We start from the raw sequence: 22,879 nt of genomic DNA, 5'->3' as shown, positions 1-22,879 counted from the left end.
GGGGGGGGGGGAGGAGAGAATAGAGCGGAGCAAATGCCGGCCGTGATTCACATTCGCGCAAAAGCAATCCGCCTGGATCGATGGGGGCGGTGATCCTGAGGATCCAGAGGGTCTTAAGGATCCCAAGGATCGCGCAGCCGTTTTAAAGATATTAGTGCAGTTTAGGTCGTTAATCGTAACGTGTTTGACGTGTTGATTATTATGTTAATTCTTAGAAATATATATATATATATATATATACACATAGGAAGATCTATACATGGATTATATAGAAATATATCATATTGTGCAATGGTGGATGATACGGTAGGATGAGGAGGGACAATGAAATTTAATTTGATCCTGAAAATATTTATCTGGTTGGTTAAAACTCGTTTGAGATAACTCTTGTATTGTTAATCATTTATATTTAATGTCTCTGCTATGTCCTACATTTTATTTTGACGCCATTGTGGCTTTCGGCATGACCAGCCTCGATCGACAGATTTTCATTGTATTTACGCGGACCAGTTCACCGACAATGGCTAATTACGTTTGACATGTCGATAATATATATCGGTGATTCTCTTGTAAGAGAGACACTCGAATATTATCGTATACATATACACGAAAGTTATAGCAAACGAAGAATAGATGAATATTCGAGGTCTCGTCCAATGGCTTGATTGCGCCTAAAAAAGAATGTTTTACTTTTAGCAATATGAATAATTAGATCGATAGATTAATTCAGGAATTGGTAAAAAATATATATACCTGTACATATATATGCTTGAAGGATCGACGTATATGGGTTTTCATTGAACTCGATTCTAATTTGTCAACGATGATCAATTTGAACGTGCTCTTAGAATACAATTCTAGTCAATACTTCCAATTTCTTGTCACGAGTGCTCCATCTTGTTCTTCTTCTTCTTCTTCCTTGTATTCGCCATAACTTCTAATTAAACTTGTCTACCAATTTCTGAAATGGTCAATTTTTAGAGTAGTGTCTGCCCTGCGATAGCGCATAACTGTGTTATACATGAAGTGATAACGATGAAATGAGAAAAAAAAGTACGCATTGTTATTAGTAAATTATTGGGTGAGAGGACGAATTACAAAGAGAGAATATACCCAGATAACACAAATGAAGAAAACATCCACAAGATGTCTTCAAAAGGTCTTATATCATGGGTTTTGACGTTTTGTTAAAAAAAAAGTCTTTTAGATATGAGGCATTTATATGATGTCAAGACCTATGATATATAGACGTTTTGAAGAAGACATCTCGTCTTCTTCGTAATTTGTATTATTGGGGTAAAATAAATCCGGTGTGAATTCAGGCATGTTTTACGATCACGATGAAAATTCGTCAACGCCCTCGTGCTAATTATTAGATATATTTCCCATCGTTGCAAATATTTAAAATATCCTAAAGCGTCAATATTGTTAGTTGTAGCTTATAGCGTTATGTACAAAATAACTATTGTATTGGAGTCTTACGTATATATACCTCTTCAATCAGAAATACACCGTCATACTAAACCTAAAAAAAATTTAAGAAAATATTCGCAGCAATGAATAATTTAATGTCGCAGTTGAATTTAAGCCAACGCGAAAGAGTAGGTGTTCTGTATTCCGATGTATTTAAAATGTTTAAACAATAAAGCTATTGCTAACTATTGCAACGTGTCAGTGTAGTTTTCCAACATTTTTTTAGACGATTGTCAAATAAATTCAAGTAATATGAATAAAAGAATTTCAGTAACCGTGACAGATCGTCACGAGCATTTAAAAATTCTTGTTCATGTCATTTTTAACGTTAGTGAAGATCATGAGAGACAGGATATCAAGGTTTTATCATGGTAAATGATTTGTTAATATATTTAAAAAACTTTTCATTACATGAACAAATTTATGAATTAATTTGAGAACTAAGAAAAAATCTGTTCAGGCATTTTACGAAAAGATAGTCGAAATGGGCTGAAAAGTGATGAGAGGGCTGAAGAGGAAGATAATATTTCTTCGGTGGACGAAGATATTCAGGATAATGATATTGGTATTGAATCTTCTGAAGGGGAGATAGAAGAGAGGCCATGTTTTTGCAAAACGTCTCAACCGCCGGCCAAGTAAATCATGTTGCAATTATTTCAAACATTTTTGCAATTGTATATCTGGTCTAATGATATCCATTAAATAGGTGGTTGCATTCTGTCAAGAAGTTGATTAACAAAATAAAGAAACCTTTTGAGAAACAACACGAACAATCCAGTACGTCATTGTTAGCCTCTAATGAAGAGATACCTTACAAAGAATCGGAAGAACTAGCAACTGTAATGCCTGAGGATGAAGAAGAGACGAAATTTCTTCACGAAGAACAAAAGGGTGAAATAAAAATAGAAATGAAAGATCAGAAGATGGAGAATAAAGGGCAGCAGATAGTACAAGAACAAGAAGAATCGAAAGAGGTAAAAGAGGAAGAACCAGAGGAGGAGACGCAGCCAATATTCAGAGATATGGAAATAAAAAAAATTGATGAAGTCACAAAAAACGAAGAAATCGTCGTGGAATTTTCTACAATAACACGGGAACAATTTCGCAACATGATTCGTCATATCGATCCATTATCAGTGATTCGGATTGATCATAAATCCTTGCCTACTGAAATCCCTGGAGAATCTCGTATCTCTTCCGAGTGGGAAAATTTACCACCACAGGTAATACTTGTTTGGCATTCACTAATAGTAGGTATAATAATATCATAGGACATTTTTTAATGGAATTTTAGATTATTGATAAAATAATGGAAATGACTTCTCGAAATGATATCGATCAGTGTCCAGTGTCATGCTGCTGCCGATTTTCAGATGATTTGATCAGGATGTATCATGCTGTGCAATTACTTGTGAAAAATGCCAATCAAATTGATGCTAACTCGGAGCAGTGCAAATTTCGAATGTCATTTAGTGAAGTTGAATTTTTTAAAAATAATAATATGTGTCAGGCAATAATTTCAGCGATGAGAGGAGCGTATGCAGAGATGTACGAGTTGACGGACATGTGGCGAGAAGCTAATGAAAAACTTATTGTTCAAGAAAGAGAATTTGGAATTGCAAATAGTGAAGTTAATGATTTTAAAGAAGATTCTTCTCAGTTACGAACCATACGTCATCAAGTGCAACGCTTAGAGTGGAAAATGGATCAAACTAAAAATCTTCTGCTAGACTGGCAGAGTTCTGGCAAGATGGAGCGATTACGTACTGAACAAAGAAATGTTGAGCAAGAAGCAGAAAGACAGTCAGAGAATTTATACATGGAACGGAGAAATGATTGTATGGTATGTTGAGTTTGTTAATTGGAGTTTCGTTAAAGATTATCATTTTTTTCTTACTCATAGAATGCAGTGCGCAATAGCTTGGAAAGGAAGGTAAGATTAGAACAGGACAATTTTGAACGAAATGCTGTAAGAGCTCAGCAGAGACAAAAAGACATGATCATTCTTCTGAGATCTGCGACGCTTTTACAAAATTATATCAGTGACCTTAGAGCACGACATTAGAACTAATCAGAATGCAATAAAATCCAAAATTATGATGCTGTAAGCCTCTGAGATAAAGGTACGTAAGTAATATTAAGTTCATCAAATTCATCAGCACTTTCATGATTCCAAAGGTTTTGTTCCGGTGGTACATTTCTTACTGGTGTTTCACAAGAAATTGCATTGGTGTTTGTTCTATCTGTGCTACATATTTTTTGAATAATTTCCGACATATTTAAGTTCTCTTCTTCTGGGTCGCTTGCAAAATCTTCAGGAGTCAGTTCATCAAACATTTTGTCCAGTGTATTGTTAAAGTTTCTGGCAACTCTTTCAGTTGCAAGAACTCTTTCGATTTGGGGATCCTGTTTTCTTTGAGTACTAAGAATTTTACATGGTATTTTTTCTTGTACTTTTTTGGTATTCTTATTCTCCTGTTTCGATCTTTTCGGTGTGACACTCAACCGGCCAAAGGATTCCTCAAGTTCTGCTAATTTATTTACCACCATAAATTCGTCTATTTTTCTATTGCCTATAGCAGATGACGGCTTGTTTTCTCGTTTCCTTCTAGTCGCTTTGCTTTCAGGAACTGTCTCTTCATTTTCAGAAGAAAGTACTGTTGCTGCCTTCTTTCTGCGGGAGGTTACTGGTTTCTTTTTCTTTTTAGCGTTTCTCGCATCGTCAAATTCTTTTACCAGGTCTGGATAACAATTTTGCACCATGTTCTGTGGTTCGATAGTGATTAATTCTTCAAGAATATTTGTTTCATCATTATTGTCTGCTTTGACCTGTTCTAATAGTTCCTTTAGATTTCCTGTTTCAGCCTTCCAAAGTACCTCGTAACTTGCTATGCAACGTATATTTCTGATTTTTTTTATTGCTACAGGAACTATATAATGTGATACTGACAGCCGTTGTTTAAGCATAATTGCTGGTAAATGCAGAAGCTGCCAGCGTGTTGCCAATGGAAGAATTTTAGTAACAGTGTATTCGGGTGCCCATCCTAGTTGTCGTTCCATGAAATGCTGTTGATAAAACAAATCGATTTTCTGCATTCCATTTTGTTCATTAAAACGAAAATATGGATACGAAACTTGCAACTGCTGGCTTACCACAAATTCGATAATTTGTGGCTGCTTCCATTCCAGACTCAATGCTGTGGGTACTGGACCTTTTCTTACAAGGAATTCGTCGATAAGTTCTTGGTTTGGAAAATCCTCTATGAGTAAAGCTTTTTTTCGTAAGCTCACTTCGTTTGATATAAACGCTCGTCTTTCTCTGTTAATAAAGACGATTTTAGAATTTTTATAGGCAGTAAAGCATAATTGGAATATAAAACTTCAAACATAGCTCACTTGTAACTTTCTTTACATTTAGAAAAGGTGCCACAATCTACACATCCTGTTTTAGCATGGACTCTGATCTTTCCAAGATGACCACAGGATGTACAAATATTTGAATTGGATAATTCTGCTTCCATCATATCAAACTTTTTGTCTGTTCGCCAACTTTTTATTCTGAAATCAAGAGCGATATTTGCAATTCTATCAATCTTCAAATAATACATTAAAAAATTATTTGGCATGCGCACCTGTCCAAAACATCTTCTCCTTCTTTGTCCAAGAATTTAAATAATTTCAATGCAGCTTCCTTGCCAACTCCGCTCACACCATCTCCATAATCACAACCACAAAGAAGAGCCATTGCTATCATTTTCCTTCGATTTAAATTAAACACCTGCTCTATTTTTTCCATAGTGTATTTATCAATAGCACCACCAGAAGCTGACTTATTACCTTGACTTGCACAGAAATTTCTGTACACAACATTTGCTCCATAAAGAAAGCAGTCACTGTCTTGACTAACGCATCCATCTACAAGCTAAAGAGTAATCGTTATTTTTAAAGAAGAAATATGTTTATCTAGTTCTAAAAAGAGACTAGAAGAGCAATGTTACCCCATCTTCATTCAAATATGCACACATTGCTTCTGCTTCACCATATCCTTGAACACATGCCAGACCCATGTACTTTAGCATCTTTTCACATTCTCTTAGGACATTATTGAATCGACTGCGGCCTCCCTTATTTGCGGTTACTCTTGAAACAATACCACGACGAGTATCATTTCTTTGAGCTATGGTCTTGTGTTTTAAGTCAGGTGCTTTACCTTCCAGCACAAATACAGGTGAAATTCCTTGGAGAAGAAGATAGGAGGTCCGAAAATACAGATTTCTGTGATAACAAGAATTAAATCTATAATAAAGTATAAACCAACGTTGAACTATGATTATCCTTACCGGAGATACATCTTCGGCTGAGCAGCATTGTCCGTTACACTTTGACTGTCAACGATCCAACAACTTAAATCGATTGCTATGGTTTTACCCTGAAGCTCAAAAAGAGGTTTCGTCTCGCACAGTGGCGAAAGAACATTCCAAAGATCCTTTACGCCCATTTGTCAAGTAATTTTAAATGCATCCAGATCGTATAAACTGAACTAAGTTCCTGTTGACCATTGCGTACACTAAATTTCAAACAGTAGGCGGGTAGCTCAACGGTATAACGGCTTGAGTGATAATTGCAGTGATCAATGTGACCTAGTGCCAATGTGTTACCTACATATGGAATAGACTTACATATGCATACGTGGAATTCTAGAATGAGGTCGCAAGAGTCGCATGCATACCTTGCCTGTCAGCTTGTCATAGGAGAAGGGAGAAAGGAAATATTTCTTAGAGAATGAGGTAGTAATGGCCGTATCGTGGTTGGTGGTGTCCTTGATTTTGATCTGTTTTGATATTCTCAAGTCTGCTGAGAATGAGTGATCCATCGCGAAGGCTCAAGAATCCGCTGCTATCAGCTGCGGGCGTCGGATTTCCTTTTGACAATTTAGTGGAAAATAATTTTCTTGTGCCTGTGGCTCCTGCTGCCCCAGCTGTTCTTCCCGATGGTGAGTCTCATAACCCAAAAGATCTTTGGGTGGGGCTTATATGACATAATCATTCATCAAATAATCTTTATTTCCTACTTGTATTCTGATATGACGACGAACTTCTTTCACGTGTTATGGCATTCGTAAAACTGGAATGTCCTCGCAGCTCTTTATTTTCGTTACATCCAAAACAGACCCCACGGTTATCTACTTGCTGCGTGCAGACTCGGCCGGTATCGTAGGATTGCTTAGGTTGAACAACACGCATCTAAATACAATTATTTTTTATATACAATATGTAATTTAATAGCACGTTATCTCATTGGTTGTTTTAATAACATGGGCAAATTAGTTATTTAGTATTTAACTAGTTATATAATTTTTTCATTATAAAATAAATTTTTGTATACAAGTTTCTGTGCTTGCGTCTACACTTTTAATATCTCCTAATGCCTATATATGTATATTGTATATAACGTTCATCGAAAATTGAGCTTTATTTTCGAGCTTGAACGATCATTACGATTTTCATGACTTATTTCATTGGCAAACACAGAATGTATATAGATTATCATAGTATGAGAAAGAAGTGGTATCAAGGCAAGTAATCTTAAACATTGGTCGAAGAGATAGTTACGCTATACCGGTTCCTTATCGTTTTCTGTTTTGCTGAATCCTGATTTAGTAGGTAACGACAACCATTGCTTTTTGTATCTACTTGGTATCATCCTTTACTTTTGAAATATAGACGAGATTATTAATAAGTATCATTTCTAAAAGCTCGTTCTTTCGGGTTTTGGAGCTGTCCTGGAGCCATAACGTTGGGTGTATGGGAGATCGAGACTCTTTCTCTTCCGAATGAAATAAATAACGATCAGCACTACTAAAATGATCAATAGCAACAATATCAAAATTCCCAGCACAATCGCTGCTATTTCTCCTTGTGTCAAATTAGTCCAAACTATAACAAATAGATAATTCGGTAGTTCTCAATGTTAATCAATTTTATTACCTATTCAATTTTTGTACAAAATTTACTTACCAGTAACGTCTATTGTTTGTGCGTTGGAATTACCTAATAAATCACTAGCCGTCACTTGTACGGTTGTATAACAGCAAGTAGCTGTATAATAAAAGGTAACAGAAGATTTTGTTCCACTCACAAAAGTTGTTATCGGATAAATACCAGAAGGCAGAGAAGTGACACGTTGTAAACCTATAAAAATAATATACAATTTGGTCAATGAGATCTGAAACAAATTATTGTATAAAACAAACGATAAACAGAATGAAATTACCTGTTCCTGAATCCGTGGCTGTAACTTCTACGCTCCATCGACTTTTCGAGCATTTGTCACTATCTAATTTGCCAGAACAATTGTCATTAAAGGAATAACTAATGCTTGGTTTTGTAGTGTCTGTTATCTGTAACAAGTTAAAGTGCAAGTTAGTGAATAGACAAAAATGTTTTTTTTTTAAACTCTGTCTATTATAATTAATAAAATGTACAAACCGCAACCGAGGTCGAGCTGGTTACATAGATATAGGCGGATTTCTCAACGGTTTCAATACCCTGCACGCTTAGTGTAACAGTATCGACTGTGCTATCGGATGTTGTTGCAGGAATTATAACGTCCATAGCGACACTGGTAGTTTGTCCAGAATTGATCCATGTTCTGTGAACATAAATGTTATAAAAAATTACAAAATCGATCCGAATGAAAGCGTCATGATTATTCTTGCCCAACTTACGCTCGTGGTTGAAGATTAGCTACACTGAAGGTTGAACTCCTTGCTTGAAAATAGTGTCTTACGGTCAAACTATGACTATTGGTAACATCGAAGATAATTCTAGCCAAAGTACCAGGTTTGACTATGAGACTAGTAGCAGGATTAACATCCACGAATAAAGTTCTAGTCCGAATAACATTGGTACCAGTGAGTCTGGCGAGATCCTCCGATTTTGATGCCTGGCCATCCTCGAGTTCCTCGGCCAACATCCTGGCCGAGAATGTACGATTGTTAACATCTTCAATTTTGAATTCCGCAGGATCCGGATCGATTTTTCGAATTACAGCGTCTCTTCCAAAATCTACACGAGTTTCCTTCCGGACGGCCATATTGCGCGGAAGCCGTCTGAATAACAAAGTTTCCGCATTGTTAGTGAATTCTGCAAAAGAAATTTTAAAAAATATCTCACCACGTTGCAATGTAACAACATACTCGCACGTCATCATCTAGCAATAGGAAGAGGAAGCGCTGGGCAAAGAGCAACTTGAGCATTACGCAATTTTATACGTATTCGCGGATCAGCAGCCAGCAGTGTGAAGTCTAAGCAGTGCTGAGACGTACGTCGTGCTGCTGCGTCTTATTCGTAGAACAGTTTAACGGATCTCCAAAATGTTCGTCTCCGGTTTTATATAACGCATTAGATTTATATTGTTCGAAAGTCGTGTATCCATATGCATGATGTGTGGTTTTTTTTTATGTTCGCGAGGATAAAGTGTGCGCAGAGTTTAACGGTGAGTCGATATCGTGAAATTAGAGGGATGGTTCGCATGTGCTGAGGGGGTTTAGAAGCCGTGTGGATGCGCGCGACGTTTTGTGTCGTGACGGGCGTCGGTTCCTGTCTCGGTGACAGTTTAGGATCCGACTCCTCTGTCACCTTGGCCTGTTCTTATCGTTAACACAAGGATATCGAATTGGCAAGGATTGCAAAGGGTTTTACTTGTTTGGCAGAAGGTCCGCTCTTAGAACATACTGGAGGTACGTCCATCAGGAAGACGACCAGTGCTCGTTCTTAAACCAGCAAATTGGTTATGTATTTCTCAGGGTATATATAGTATATATATTTATCAGGAAGAATAACATTTGTACTAGAAGTTTACAGCATCGATTCGAACCGCCACAAAAAGCTCTGGCCTTGCAACCAAGTTTTTCTATTTATTAATTATTCATATTAGTATCATGTAGGCATAAAGTGAATTTTAATTTAATCTTGACCTACATTTATTGTTAAGTGAAAAAAAAGGAAGATGAAAAATGTTTCCACAATTCGAGAAATTACGTGGAGAAACTGAATGCGTAACTTTTTTTTGAATGGACGCAGTTCTCTGTATTGCTATTGGACTGGTGCTAAAAATATCCAATATGACGTCTAACAGTGGCGCAACGTGTATCGGGCTACCCTTGCGTCCGTGAATGCATCTCCTCGATATCGACTGATGTTTCTAGACATTGAGATCGAGCTATATTCCATGACGTGAATCCTTATCGAAACGGGTAGTTGATTTGAATTGTATATACTTAAACGTTTATTTTTTAGAAAAAATCTCATCTTTTAATTACATTTGTTATCGTATATAACGCGTGGTGCGCATATTTCAATTTTTTATTAATTCCTAGAATACGAGAATTGTCAATACGAGCGTCATTTACTTTTTTTCTGATAAATCTTTACGTCACGTCTAAAGAAATAAATAATTATTTCGATTTTGTATTTATCAGTAATCTACAGCTTCCTATATAGATTATATTATTAAATATAGATAATTTTTTACCGTCAGCGTATGTGGCGTTGGCAATCGATGCTTCGGATTCTCGAGGAAATTCAATTTTTTCATCGTACACCTTCACAGCGAAAGAAACCGACGTGGCAATAAAAAATGCCAAAATCGTTAATCGAATTTGTTCCACCTTCATCACGATCGAGCACCTGATCCGACTATCAGGTTTTCCCTCGGTTTGAGAGTACTTATAGGCTCACTGTCACTGGGTGTACTCTATTCTGATAATTTCATGGGTGTAGACAAATTATTGCACAATCTGTGCACAAGGAGGGAAACCCTAAGCTCTAGGAAAAGACAATGAAAACGAGTTGGGTTTATCATAAAGCATTATCTTTGCTCGTAGGATGTGTCCCCGACGCTTTCATACTCTGTAACATCCTGTTCAATATTGACCATGCATGAATCGTACGTGAGACACTTGCCAAGAATTCAGGTTATATGAAAATTCGTAGTAAGGTACAATTATTAGGGAGACCAGTCCTGTTCTTAGGTGAATTTTTTGGTATCGTTTGTAGAATTTTAGAAACTGTTGAATTCACGATGTCACTTAAAATCGATATGAATCATTATTGGCCAAACTTCAATTCTTCAATTTATTCTTTCAGAAAGTGAAATTGGCGCCTTCGTAGCACAGGAACAAGCCCAAGGAGTACAGTCAATATCGCCTACGCGTATTAATACTGATAGCGAGACATTACACACGACGAGTACGCATCAGCAATCAACTGGCATTGATATATCTCCGGGGAATATACTGAATCAGGATTCTGCATCACAGCCTCAAAGACAAGGTTATTTTTCTTCGATATTGTCGTCGCTGCCAAACCTGTCACTGTCATCGATTAAGGGAGAGACGAATAGCCCACAAAGTTCAGGAGATCAAAGTGGAATCGATCAGAGTCATTATGGACGTCAAGATTTTCCTGGTACGACGGTAGCTTCATCAATTTTTGAGTCGTCAAATCCACACGATAATCAAATACAGAATCCATCAGTACCCTTGGTACCTGTGGAATCTTTTCAAGCAACTCCTCAACGACCTCCACCGGTGCAACCTCAAAGATCTGGTAGGTTTTTAATTCGAAAATAATCTACGGCTCTGAAAAATATTAATTTTTAGGAAATTAGGATGTTTGATTTAAAAAATATACTTTTTAGGTGGTCCTACCTCATTTCGACTGGGTTCTCAACGTCGATTGAAGTACGCTCCACCACCTGATCTAACGTCTAATACGCCGAAGTATCCGGCAGCCAACTTGACACCGTTTCCTTATCCTCAGGGGATTTCGTCTGCTACTACGTTTTTGGATCCTACCGCTGTTACGCATCCCCAAAGTTCTAGTAATTCGGTACAAAGTTATAGTTCTCCCGTACCAGGTATCAGTGAGAATCCTTCCCCAGCACAGACCAATTCTCCTTCCCTCAGAGAGTCCAACGGGGCCAGTCCTCTCCCTCCTGGAATTGTGTCTGATCCTTCTACGTTCATTACAGAGAGTCAGAACCCTTTGCAGAGTACTTATCAGCGAAGCGTTTCTTCTACGCATCCTTCATCAGCCCCTAGAAATATTCAACCCTGGGTTCCGGAGCCGATCACACCACAGAATACCCCTTCTACAGCATCTTTCCTAGAATTTGCTCCAATTTATCCCTCCTACTCTTCATATGCCTCGCATCCTGGTGGGACATCCTCTTCTGGTAGTATCGACATTGGAAAACCTACTGAATCTAGACATTTTACTTCACATCCTGAGAGTACGGGGATCACATTCGAAGTTTTAAATCCTATAAATCCTCAGCCATACAAGATCAATCAGGAAAGTATCGTCGAGGCTCCAACTTTGGTACCTGTCACTGAAAATCTTGGTGGGTCATTTCATACAGAGAGTACGTTCAGTCCAATTTCTGCTGCAAAAGTATCAGAGAAATTAGAGCATCTACTTGCTGAGCGACCTGAGGAATTTAAAGAGATTAAAAATTCTCTTAATTTTGATACTGAAGCGGTTGTAGACACAACGAAGGTTGTACGTCTTGAGAAGCAGAAGGAAACGGAATCAAAGACTTATCCATCAGCAGATTCAGTGAGAAAAGATTTGGTTCTTGGAGATGTAGTTACAGCTGCGGGTCACGTAACAGATATTCTGACGAACCAGACAGCTTTGGGGCAATTACAGCACGAGATAAAAAGGGATAACCTTTCACCTGCAGAAAAGATCATTGAGTCATCTGCAGAAAAATCCAACAAAACAGTACATTTCTTGGAGAATTCTCCAATTTCAAAGGCAACTTCAAATTATTTTACTTCGCTTGGAGAATCTCAATCTACTCCAAGTCTTTACAATCCTGCGACGTTCCAGGCGCCATCTCCTACTTCATATCTTGCACCAGCTACTGCAATAAATACATCAAATACTGCAATAAGTACACATTTAACTACTGCAGGCCCCGGAACTTCTCAATTTTGGATTCACGATACAGGACATTCAAATGTTCTCAATCCCGTATATGGAGCGCCAATCCAATGTGCACCAACATTTTATGATCCTACACAATTTGCACCGAATCAAAATCTAATCAGTAAGGATCAGTCAACAAGTGAAATAGGATTCCTCGTGGGGAATAGTGGCGGATACATTGCCCCTCCGACACCTCCTATGACAGCAGCAGCCCCGGAGCCGTCGGGATCAGCTACATTGAATCCAGTTCAGATGTCCGCAAGTCCTCTGGGTCGTACGAGTCCAGATACCATTCCGTTTAGTCTGCAGAAACTGGTAAGAACTATGAAGCTCCTGATAATATTGAAGATAGTGCTCAAAGACGCTAATTGGCTCCTTATTTCTTCTCATTCATCATAATATATACTTTAGAATACCTTATATTTCATCAATGAACCTTAACGATTGTTAATGAATGATTACTGTCGTTATAGGCAGCAGGGACAACTGAAAGAAGAATGCAATACAGACCAGTGTATCTCCATTGGTTTCATCGGAGGATGGTGGAGAATAAGATTTTATGGCTTCCATTTTCTATGCAAGACAGTCTCAATCTGGAAGAGGTGCATAATTCTACTGAAATCACACCAGACACTACAGTGGCTACTGACGGTGGTCGATACGACGTTAATATTTTAAGAAGACAAAGAAAACCAGTCTACTGGTCAGGAAGCCCTGGAGAGGTTAGAAGATGTTCATGGTTTTATAAAGGACCTTCTGAATCTCGATATGTTCCATACGAGGAGAGTACAGCAGTCAGATTAGAGGAAGAATACAAGCAGTGTTGCCTAACGGATAATTGGAACAAAAGAGTTGAACTGAATAATGGCGAATACATTATTTTCCACAGTGCAACTGTCCAGGGACATTATCTTCAAGCAAGTTCACCTGAATTAGCACCATCCTGGGGTAACAGCGCTGTAAGTCATCAAAGCTTTATTGCACCTGCACGTACATATTTAATCCTTATACAATTTTGTGTAAATTTCGATTGCCAATTTATTGACTATCATACACACATTTTTTTACACTATGCTATTATTTATTTCACATAACATTGCTCATACACGATTTGAAGTAATGCACGCATGGTTCTGTTCGAATCCTGATTTCTCCAGGGTTCAGAGGACAGTACATATTTACAGGGTGCATCCAGCAGACCAAGGGTTGTTAAGAGAGGCGTTAGTGAATTTAATATTGATGAGGGTGAACCTGAGAAGGTGGATCATCTTCTGTTCCTCGTTCATGGTATTGGCAGTGTGTGCGATTTGAAGTTCAGAAGTGTTGAAGAAGTAGGTTAGTGTCTAATAATAAGTGATGCACCACATTGTGGATTATTAACGATTTCAGCGATCTATTGATTTTGATCATTGATTTAATAAACTTTTTCTTTAAATAGTTGATGAATTCAGAAGTATATCTCTTCAACTGGTGCAATCTCATTATCGAACTGCTAGTGAACATGGAATTGTAAACAAGATAGAAGTTCTACCAGTATCTTGGCATACAACTCTTCATTCTGAAGACACTGGGATAGATAAGAAACTTCAAGCCATAACCTTGAAAAGCATTCCTAAATTACGTCACTTTACCAATGATACTCTTCTGGATATACTGTTTTACACTAGTCCCATATACTGTCAGACAATCATGCAGACAGTTGGTACCGAACTGAACAGATTGTATGGCCTTTTCAAGGAAAGAAATCCAGGATTTCAGGGTGGAGTTTATTTGGGTGGTCATTCCCTGGGAAGCTTAATAATCTTTGATCTTCTTTGTCATCAAAAACCTCCTGACGAAGAGATTCCAGAAGAACAAAGTGATGGAGATGCCAATGTCAGTGAGAACGGATCTGTATGTATTGAATAACATTTTCTGATTTTCTATCTAAAATTCTAACTTATCTATATAATTCCTTAAATTTCAGAAAGAGGATAATCTAGAACCCATTAAATCTACCCCTGTCCCAGTACTGAAACGACGTCTCAGTAAAAAAATTAGTTATGTCATGGGAGCTGCTGGTACTGGCCAACCTTACATTCATTATCCGGAACTCAATTTTCATCCCAAAGCCTTCTTTGCATTAGGTAGTCCAATTGGCATGTTTGTTACTGTTCGAGGCATCGATACTCTGGGAGAAGATTTTGCTTTGCCTACGTGTCCTGCTTTCTTCAATATCTTCCATCCATTTGATCCTGTCGCTTATAGGATTGAAGCACTGATTGATCCTCAAGCAAGTAACTATAGGCCTATGCTAATTCCGCACCATAAAGGAAGGAAACGAATGCACTTAGGTAAGTTGGTATACAAATGAATCGGAACCGTAATGAAATATCAAAAATATGTGAATTTGTGCTTTTCTTTTTCTACAGAATTAAAGGAGACAATGGTACGAGTTGGAACAGATTTGAAGCAGAAACTACTGGATTCTGTAAGGACCACGTGGAACTCTGTGTATCAGTTAGCCATGTTTCATAAGTCAGATAATCAAGCCCTTGAAAGAGAAATAGATAAAGTAGTTGAAGAACAACTACAGAACAGTCCAACTGAAACTGAACAGCAGGCTAACGACGATGGTGGAGCTGATATTAAGATAGGTAAACTCAATGGGGGTCGCAGGATCGATTATGTTCTCCAGGAAGCGCCATTTGAGTCAATCAATGAATATATTTTCACTTTGACCAGTCATGTATGTTATTGGTATGTATTCTTCTTTTTAATATTCTTTTTTTGTTTTCGGACACGTTTGTGTCACATATAATGTTTCAATTTCAGGGAGTCCGAGGACACAATGCTGATGATACTAAAAGAGATTTATGGCTCAATGGGTATTCAAGCAGATGCACAACTGCCTCCACAAACCATGATCATCGAAAGGTCGTCACCTTCACAGTCGACAACCTCCGGCCCTTCAACGTCAAACACAACGGACTCTCTTGCAGCGTCTGCATTGTCTAGTCCTATAGGAATGGATCCAACGGCACCTATCACGAATAATACAGTGGGACCACCACCAACTTCTGGCTTTGTTTACCGTAAATCGTGATCCACGCCGACAAATAATTTCTTAGAGCTTAAGCATGGTTTATGTGGAAGCGTTCAACAAATTTCTGAGTGGAAGTGTCCCAGTTAAAGTGAGAACATAGTGCGCGATAAATGAAACTCACTCTACAGTGACTATTTTATCTCAAGATTATCATTCTGATAATGAAAGTATGATTTACGGAGCATCGTGTTGTAAAAATAATCAAAAAAAAAAATGGATTTTTTAGCGTAAATCGCTTTTTTCAGCCTTGGAGTTATACACCAAATAGAGTATTAAGAAATTATGTTATTATTGGTCTAACATTTATCTTAATCCCTCATAAAAAATGATACAGAAAGAGGGTACTATGAACAATGAATGTTTTTCTATAATAAGGAAGAAGCTCGCTATAAAAGAGTGAATATTGATTGCGAGCTTTTCATCGTGCACGAAAATATTTTAATAAAAGGCTGTATTCTTCTAAATGCCTGTCTGTACTAATCGTGTTTTACATAAAAATTCGGAATCCATAAGCCAGCGATTTACAGTAATATGTACATGAGAGAACATTTCGTTTGGTAGGGTAATCGATTAGGAAAGAAGGCTACAGCACGTGAGATCTATAATCTTGTGCTGTCGCTCGTAAGAACTCTTAGGATTCCCTTTGAGAAGTAAAGTTCTTAAGAGTGTACTGAAGGTTACACAGAGTTGCATTACGTGTTCAAGGAAGGAGGTTGGTATTGTCGAATGGTGTTAGCTTATCGCGCGCGTTACTTAGCGAGTCTATATAAAAAATGCTTCGGCACATGCACGGCTATCACGAAACACTAATTAATTGCGGGGCAACCCTCATAGGTCTTACCTTCCACGATATTGTCAAGGATGAAAGTGCTGCTAGGTGAATAGGTGGGTAGTGGGTAGTCAGTAGGTTAGGACTGAGGGTTAAGAACATTTGCATTTTGCGTGCGAGGTCTCGTGAACTACGAGAGCCGTCAGCTTATGTGAATTTCACGATGATTTATCGTAATTACCGGACTCACTTTTCGCCATGCTTTACGCTTTCGAACGCAGCTCCACGCGAATATTTACGTTTTTAACTCACTGAATAAGACGCCGACGAACGCTCCATCTTGCGGAAATTTGCACAAACCCGGACTCAGTCGGTCTTCAGTCATTCCCCTCTAACGCCCCTCTAATTCTAGTTATTCTTCTTCTTTCTTTTTCTTCCTCATTAAGTAAGTATAGTTTCTGCCCTCGTCTAGTTCTCTCTTCTCTCTTCATTCTCCTGATCCACCAACAAACGTAGACACTCCCTTTCAGCCCCTGATCCATCGTTATGCACTTTAAGCTGCTTGCATTCTGGCCAGCGCACACAAAGGTGTATTTAAATAAAATTACTTTATGTAACAGGCACGAATGTAAGCGCTTTAAATCCCAGTGCATCGTAGTGCTGCCAGTGGCCAAGATGTCGGATGAAATCGCGCCCAAGACCCTGTGAGTACTTTATTCGATTTCATCAGCAGGATTCTCCATTTGTTTCACACTTCTTTCTTCCTCGTCAATATTTTACTCTTACTGATTATTTAGATTTGATTCTGTACCTCTCTCTCTTTCTCTCTCTTATGTTTCTAATGATACCTTTAAGATATCTTCAATTTTGCTTATCAGTACTGCCATTCTGACACATGTCTTCCGTCTCTTCCGTTACCGATCGCGAAGTCATCCTACGTGTTGTGTCTTGAGCATTTCTAAGCTCTCTAGGTTACTCAGTGAGCGATGTGTGTGCTAATTATAGATAGAGTCTCCCTACTGTATTTACCTATTTAATTGTATTGTTCCCTTTATAATTTATCCCATCTTTATCAACTTCTATCACTCCCATGTTTTCCTTTTAGAATACAAAGATTTGAGTACACTACAGGAAGCTCATACACTGTACTTACGCTGGTACAGTTATTTTTCATCATAATTTCCATCTGCGTATTTAGATACGTTGGAAATCTGGACCACAGCGTATCGGAGGATCTACTCTGCGCCCTTTTCTCGCAGATCGGCAATGTTAAGGGCTGCAAGGTCATCAGAGAGGTGAGACTCGCTTTACACGATTGTTCGCACGCTAGATAAAACGATCCTCGAGACGATCTTTTTTTTTTCACGTTAACCTAACATTTCGACTATTGCATACTCAAAAAAATATGTATCAGCTCATGCTTATTGTTGATTTATTTATATCTTGACCGATATTCATAAGGTTATTTATTAATGCTCGAAATTGCCCTCAATTTTTATAATCAGTATTTTTCATCGCGGCCATCACGCTTGTTTCAACAGAGAAAAACTGTTTTCAGAGGCTTGAATACATGAACGCGTTACCCTTATATACGGTGGCCACCGCTCACGTGCTGTTCAGGTTTGTACACTTTTCTCCTTGATTCTCGCAGCGAGCCTATATTATTTATTCTTGCTGCATGCTTCGCGATTCACAAATAACGATCGATAAAGATCGACACTTATCTTACAGATAAACGTGATATCTTCGATAATCTTTTTTATACTCTATTCCCTTTTTTTAATTCCTTCTTATATCAGTAGACTCTTCACGAATCGGAGTTACGAAATAATGTGTATATAATTAATGTACAATGAATGGACCAGTACAGATTTAAATTAATCAAGGAGACTAGTGCGCAAAGCGAATAGTGGATTAATAAATAAATCGCCATTAGTGATTTAGCGTTTCAAGTTTAGGAAGACTGTGGCATTTTGTTCATGCACTGAACCTTGACGTGTTACGCACGTTAACGAAAGAGAAATGGATGAAAGGAAAAGGTATGACCGTAAGAGCGTGTATAGTTGCAGTCAGTTGTTCGCAGCTCGCAGGTCGTCGTCGTTTCCTAGGTTGGCAATGCGGAATCCTTAATTAGTGCTGATCGGTGTGTGGAGCGTAACGGTAAGTATGTCAGTCGGCAAGCGCCATCTTGGATTTAAATGTTGGATTACAGATTTCAGTTCTTGCAATAAATGTGGATGAAGAAATAGGGTTTATATGCGGTATCTTGCTGGAGGATAAAAATGATGTAATAAAAGTAGGAAGGTATTACGGCTCCAGGAAAGTATTTTACTGAAACCTAGATTATTGTAGCCATTAAAAAGTGGGGATTATCGTTATAGATTCACCTGCCCCCTTGGCATAGACGTATTTCGCTGTACCCGGATCATTTTACTGGTTAATCTATCAACATTTTATGCAACCCGCATAAGCAGCGACGGCGCACCGGTATTTTCCTTTATTATCTATAAACGGCTTAATAGGAAAACAGATTTATGGGAGAATTCTCATAGTGAAAATACGAGGGTCATCCATATCCATATCCGTATTGAATCTCACATCGGTTACGATACGGTCACTCTACCTAGTTTCACATTGATTCGTTAGATATTCTCAAACTATGATCGTTCGATGTTATTGATAATTATTCCGAAAAGAATAGAAACTACGGGAAGAATACAGGAATTTTCACGAAGGTATAATCAGTGAGTTGTCACGCGTTTCAGGTAATACGAAATTATCCTACTAGAATTGTACAACTTGAAATTACTCGACTGCGGAAAGCGCATACCAAACGACATCGGTCGCTAGAATTGTACTGTCCGAATGTTCCCATGCACAGACGTCTGAAAGAAGTCTTCGAGGACCACATACGACAATTTTATGCAAGATACCAAGAAAATAGATATCCGATCTTTAACATTGTGTCTCTACTGACAATCTTTTCAATTTTGTCCAATTTTCTAAGTAACTTCTGGCACGGGACCACCAGCTCCCCGTCTCTGTGGACTCGCTTCTTCCGGATGATCCTCAGTACCTTTTCAGTAGCCATTTAGAGCGATCGTACGTGCTTGACTCGCACGAGTAGAAAACAGTCTGTACTTTATTGTAGGTTTTGATTTAAGGGCTTTCCGATGTTTCACGAATATCTGGCAAAGGGCGGTGGGTGGCGAGTCGGAGGGGGGGAGGGGGAGGTAGGTAGTCTGACATCGCAGCGGATTCTCTGGAAGTTCAGGAGCTGACATACACGTCTCCATTATGCACACACGGACGTATACGATACCACATGGTTTAGGTGTATCGCTCGGGATTGGTCGTCGTCGTCGTCGTCGGCGTAGTCGTTTCGCCTTTGGCGAATATCCAAGGAAGTCGTCGTGTCTCTCAGCCGTCTGCTCGATTCGCCTACGCGTTTGGATATCCTTCGCCAGAGATGGCTTCTCTTAAACGTATTCCTGGGAAATGCATCCTCATTCCGTAGCTCAGGTCTATCTACCTCGAGCGTTCCATATTCCTCGGGTTTTACTTGGGTACTTGGCGCGACACTTCATTTCTTTGTACGAATCACGAAAAATATGTATGATTGACATTGAGGTACGAAGGGGAATGCCCGTTTTCGTCAATTGCATATACTACCCGAAGAAAGTCTACATTTTCATTGGGAACAAATTATTGGTTAATTGTACTTGCATGGGGTGATTGTACTTGTACTCTTAGGCCTATGACGGTACCAGTATTGTATAAGGGTGGATCAAGACTTACCCCTAACAGGGATAACGTGAGTTTATTATTAAGATATACGATCGAGGGTGGTAGTAAGTGAAGGGTAACAGTTCTACCAACATTAACTCGACTACGCAACGCACGTTCGGCGCCTGAAGCATTCGAGGTATTTCGACCTATGATGCATGTTCTAGAAATTATTCCAATAACTCACAAAGTGTGATTGCCCAGTGCGTGCCCTTAGTTTGAACTCAACCCTTCTTCCTGTTGCGTAATCATGTTTCCTGTTCACAGTGTCGTAACTCGGTGCCGAATAAAATCGCGTTTATTCCCTTATCCAAAGATCCTCATCTATCCTGAAATATGACGGAAAGCATCAGGAGGTATCACGCGGTGTTGAGGGCCGATGAAAGGTGGCCTAGAGACGTGGTGGGTGGAACGGAAGGGATTTTGGGGTAGTAGCGAGCAATAAAGCGATAAATCAGCCGAACGGAAAAATAAGGGGGTAAAATAGAAAAAGCTTGTAGAATGGAGTAGATTTGGAGTCGGGCCAGGGCGAACAGCGTGCAGTCACTCGGTGTCTGCTCTGTGGCAGTCGCTGTGGCCTGTGTGCCTGACTTGCTGCCTGACTGCCTGTTTTGTGGCCGCCTTCGTTCTCCGTGTCTCCATTCCTAGGTTATAGCTCCAGCTCCAGTCGTAGATCTGGCAGCCTGGCCGAGCTGCTGCCTTAGCGCCTATACCTATCTATCCGCCTCCCAACCCTTTGGCTCGGATATGCCAACATTCTCTATGGTTTTCCGATTCACATCATAAATCGCACCACTGCAAATAGTTCATAAACAAAAATCAGCTTTCCGCGGCTCTTGACTACAGTATGGAAATAGATTCCCACAATTTGCTTTAAGTTTCAACAGACGCGATATGACTGGCATAAGAAATTTGGCCTTTTTATTGCTTCCTCCTCGTGGCAGACAGTCTTCTGGTATCTTGTTCCTTGATTGTTCCACATGATCTTACATCCTATACGTCACTCGCGATCAGTTAAGCTTTTTGCTTTTCTTCTCTCTCTCTCTCTCCCTCTACTCGATCTTCCTATAAAGTACGTCCTCTCGCTCGTTCATTCGTTCGTCCAGTGGCCAGAACGATTTATGCAAATTTTATTGTCCTTCCCGTGAGCACGTATTTCGGTACAATAACTTTGCTTGTTGTTTGCAAGCTGTGCCCGAGAACGCGATTAGAATTAATTAAACGTGGCTACAATTTTTTTTTTTAATTTTTCGAAATTATACACCGAGCACGCGGATACTTAGCTTTCGATATCCTTCTCTCTCACAATCAGCTATATATCTTTTCGATAAGTTTTAATCTATTGGAAAAAAAATTTAACGACTCCAGTCAAACGAATTGGGCGTGTACGAAGAATTTAGGAAGGAAAGGAGGACATGTGTTTTCTCCATCCTTGAGGAGAAGGAGGATGATTTTAATTATTTAGGGAGACGAACTTTCTTCGTGACAGATCAAAAGATGTTATCCCACTTACGAATGATGAAATTTCTATTGGAATCATAAAGATCAATGATCTATGACTTACTAAAGATAATAATGATCCGTCATCGAACCGTGTCAACGTAATTCGATGATTGGTCCGCACAATGACTCCTGACGAATCCGTGTAAGGAGACTCTTTGCCAATTATCATATTCATGCGAATGCCGGGGAGACTCGGGTCACGTTGACACACATTTGCCAAATTTGCTTAATTCGCATATGCGCCAAATTTAACGCACGAAATTCTCCTATGGTGACTTTCTTTTTATTTTCACCGAAATATTCAGCCTAGGTGCACGAGACTGGCCGGTACCGTATCCATATGGAGGGTAACTTTTCGAATTGACCTTAATACTGGATATACCGATTAAACGATTTCCCCGCAATTTGGCGTGACGCGCCGACACACGTTCCGATAGTCACACCAAAGAGAAAAGACAAATAAACAAGCTGATTGGGACAGAGACGGAGAGCCAAGTCTAGAAGGCTTGCCGAGGAAGTCAATGAAAAGGTAGAAAATAAAGGAATCCAGGTACTATTCGGTCGCGGACTTTATAGAAGAGTTGCGAAGGAGTGAAAGGAGTAAGTGAAAAGGGTGGAGGAGTGAAAATAAAAATCCCCCAGGATCTAAGGGCTGCTGCATTCCGACACTCGCCAAGGCATTAAGCTTCAGGTTTCCTACTTCAGCTCGGAGAGTTTTATAAGTAGACGGGGATACCATTGACTCGGGCGGCTCGGGCGAGTCGGTTTCTGACTGTTTTTTCAAGAGTACGTCTATGGGTTTTCTAAAGGATGGTGGAGTTCAGCCCAACCGATTCTTGGCTGTCAGTCTGCCTTGCCAGCTAACCTTAGCCAGGACGTGAGGTGTATCAGACAAAGGGATATAGGAGAAGAGAATATAAGACAAGACGAAGTTCGAGTTCGTCAACTGGAGTGAAATTCCTTCGGCAATCTCTGAAGGAATCTTTGGTATCTCGAGTGCGCTCGGGGCTTCCTGATTTTCATCCCTTTCTGCCAACTGATGCTACCGAGGATACACTTTATAGAGTAATAGTTTTATTTTAGCTCAGGGGCCGAGCGGCTATGGAATTCCATGGGAAGGTCCGTGCTTCGATTTGAACGACCCGGGAAATTCGACTCTGACGAATTCAGGAGATTCGCTCTAAAAGAAATTCGAAACATTTTCCCGTTCGCAGACAAGGAGGAGAATTTTTGGCGATAAGAAAATTGGTCATTTTTCAAAATACA

At 39.2% G+C, this 22,879-nt stretch overlaps 5 protein-coding genes across 16 annotated transcripts in view; 3 read left to right on the top strand and 2 right to left on the bottom strand.

Annotated features, from left to right (window-relative positions):
* The first annotated feature begins 2,929 nt into the window (after nucleotides 1-2,929).
* LOC107267521 lies at nucleotides 2,930-4,534 on the top strand. The gene is made up of 3 exons (XM_015739359.2): nucleotides 2,930-3,316; nucleotides 3,377-3,596; nucleotides 4,401-4,534. The coding sequence occupies exons 1-2, from the start codon at nucleotides 2,936-2,938 to the stop codon at nucleotides 3,536-3,538; spliced, it is 543 nt and encodes a 180-aa protein (XP_015594845.2). The 5' UTR covers nucleotides 2,930-2,935; the 3' UTR covers nucleotides 3,539-3,596; nucleotides 4,401-4,534.
* Nucleotides 3,535-6,340, bottom strand: LOC107267518 (flap endonuclease GEN). 4 transcript variants are annotated; one of them, XM_025084833.1, is made up of 7 exons: nucleotides 6,203-6,340; nucleotides 5,814-6,131; nucleotides 5,472-5,769; nucleotides 5,106-5,395; nucleotides 4,870-5,031; nucleotides 4,627-4,792; nucleotides 3,535-4,539 (listed from the first exon to the last, which is right to left on the bottom strand). In XM_025084833.1, the coding sequence occupies exons 2-7, from the start codon at nucleotides 5,969-5,971 to the stop codon at nucleotides 3,568-3,570; spliced, it is 2,046 nt and encodes a 681-aa protein (XP_024940601.1). In that variant the 5' UTR covers nucleotides 5,972-6,131; nucleotides 6,203-6,340; the 3' UTR covers nucleotides 3,535-3,567. The 4 variants fall into 4 exon arrangements, with proteins under 4 accessions (XP_024940601.1, XP_015594834.1, XP_024940602.1 ...); XM_015739348.2 differs by having other exon boundaries at nucleotides 5,472-5,748; XM_025084834.1 differs by having other exon boundaries at nucleotides 5,472-5,710.
* LOC107267516 (SEC23-interacting protein) lies at nucleotides 6,248-16,019 on the top strand. 2 transcript variants are annotated; one of them, XM_015739345.2, is made up of 9 exons: nucleotides 6,248-6,466; nucleotides 10,623-11,084; nucleotides 11,176-12,785; nucleotides 12,944-13,429; nucleotides 13,655-13,805; nucleotides 13,909-14,363; nucleotides 14,437-14,803; nucleotides 14,882-15,209; nucleotides 15,285-16,019. In XM_015739345.2, exons 1-9 carry the CDS (start codon nucleotides 6,334-6,336, stop codon nucleotides 15,553-15,555), a joined length of 4,263 nt encoding a protein of 1,420 aa, XP_015594831.1. In that variant the 5' UTR covers nucleotides 6,248-6,333; the 3' UTR covers nucleotides 15,556-16,019. The 2 variants fall into 2 exon arrangements, with proteins under 2 accessions (XP_015594831.1, XP_015594830.1); XM_015739344.2 differs by having other exon boundaries at nucleotides 13,628-13,805.
* LOC107267520 lies at nucleotides 6,518-16,599 on the bottom strand. 4 transcript variants are annotated; one of them, XM_015739357.1, is made up of 6 exons: nucleotides 16,575-16,599; nucleotides 8,201-8,618; nucleotides 7,962-8,124; nucleotides 7,747-7,873; nucleotides 7,491-7,664; nucleotides 6,518-7,409 (listed from the first exon to the last, which is right to left on the bottom strand). In XM_015739357.1, exons 1-6 carry the CDS (start codon nucleotides 16,582-16,584, stop codon nucleotides 7,222-7,224), a joined length of 1,080 nt encoding a protein of 359 aa, XP_015594843.1. In that variant the 5' UTR covers nucleotides 16,585-16,599; the 3' UTR covers nucleotides 6,518-7,221. The 4 variants fall into 4 exon arrangements, with proteins under 4 accessions (XP_015594843.1, XP_015594842.1, XP_024940609.1 ...); XM_015739356.2 differs by lacking the exon at nucleotides 16,575-16,599 and adding an exon at nucleotides 10,009-10,428; XM_025084841.1 differs by lacking the exon at nucleotides 16,575-16,599 and adding an exon at nucleotides 8,652-8,967 and having other exon boundaries at nucleotides 8,201-8,584.
* The window catches only part of LOC107267517 (trithorax group protein osa), a 20,831-nt gene continuing 14,200 nt past the window's right edge, over nucleotides 16,249-22,879 (top strand). Inside the window, exons 1-3 of one of the 5 annotated variants that reach the window (XM_025084832.1) lie at nucleotides 16,249-16,267; nucleotides 16,945-17,028; nucleotides 17,523-17,619. In XM_025084832.1, coding sequence (XP_024940600.1) covers nucleotides 17,000-17,028; nucleotides 17,523-17,619 — 126 coding nt within the window. In that variant the 5' untranslated portion in view covers nucleotides 16,249-16,267; nucleotides 16,945-16,999. Of the gene's footprint in view, nucleotides 16,268-16,719; nucleotides 17,029-17,429; nucleotides 17,620-22,879 lie in introns of those variants that run through there. The other 4 variants (XM_025084831.1, XM_025084830.1, XM_015739346.2 and 1 more) reach the window with 4 other exon arrangements.

This window comes from Cephus cinctus, unplaced genomic scaffold, assembly GCF_000341935.2.
Source record: "Cephus cinctus unplaced genomic scaffold, Ccin1 Ccin1_scaffold0407, whole genome shotgun sequence".
Lineage (NCBI taxonomy): Eukaryota > Metazoa > Arthropoda > Insecta > Hymenoptera > Cephidae > Cephus > Cephus cinctus.
The sequence above is the reverse complement of the archived record's forward strand: the minus strand, read 5'-3'. Positions and strand labels throughout refer to the sequence as shown.

Excerpts from the sequence above, each read along its gene's own strand:
- LOC107267521 (XM_015739359.2), top strand. The coding sequence starts at position 2,936 with ATGTCATTTAGTGAAGTTGAATTTTTTAAAAATAATAATATGTGTCAG. Across the intron at positions 3,317-3,376 it reads AACGGAGAAATGATTGTATG|AATGCAGTGCGCAATAGCTT; the intron begins GTATGTTGAGTT and ends TCTTACTCATAG.
- LOC107267518 (XM_025084833.1), bottom strand. The coding sequence starts at position 5,971 with ATGGGCGTAAAGGATCTTTGGAATGTTCTTTCGCCACTGTGCGAGACG. Across the intron at positions 5,032-5,105 it reads GGAGAAGATGTTTTGGACAG|AATAAAAAGTTGGCGAACAG; the intron begins GTGCGCATGCCA and ends TCTTGATTTCAG. Across the intron at positions 4,793-4,869 it reads AAATGTAAAGAAAGTTACAA|AGAAAGACGAGCGTTTATAT; the intron begins GTGAGCTATGTT and ends CTTTATTAACAG.
- LOC107267516 (XM_015739344.2), top strand. The coding sequence starts at position 6,334 with ATGAGTGATCCATCGCGAAGGCTCAAGAATCCGCTGCTATCAGCTGCG. Across the intron at positions 13,430-13,627 it reads CATCCTGGGGTAACAGCGCT|GGTTCAGAGGACAGTACATA; the intron begins GTAAGTCATCAA and ends TGATTTCTCCAG. Across the intron at positions 14,364-14,436 it reads ATGTCAGTGAGAACGGATCT|AAAGAGGATAATCTAGAACC; the intron begins GTATGTATTGAA and ends CTTAAATTTCAG.
- LOC107267520 (XM_015739356.2), bottom strand. The coding sequence starts at position 10,150 with ATGAAGGTGGAACAAATTCGATTAACGATTTTGGCATTTTTTATTGCC. Across the intron at positions 8,619-10,008 it reads CAACGCCACATACGCTGACG|AATTCACTAACAATGCGGAA; the intron begins GTAAAAAATTAT and ends TTTCTTTTGCAG. Across the intron at positions 8,125-8,200 it reads GCTAATCTTCAACCACGAGC|AACATGGATCAATTCTGGAC; the intron begins GTAAGTTGGGCA and ends TTATGTTCACAG.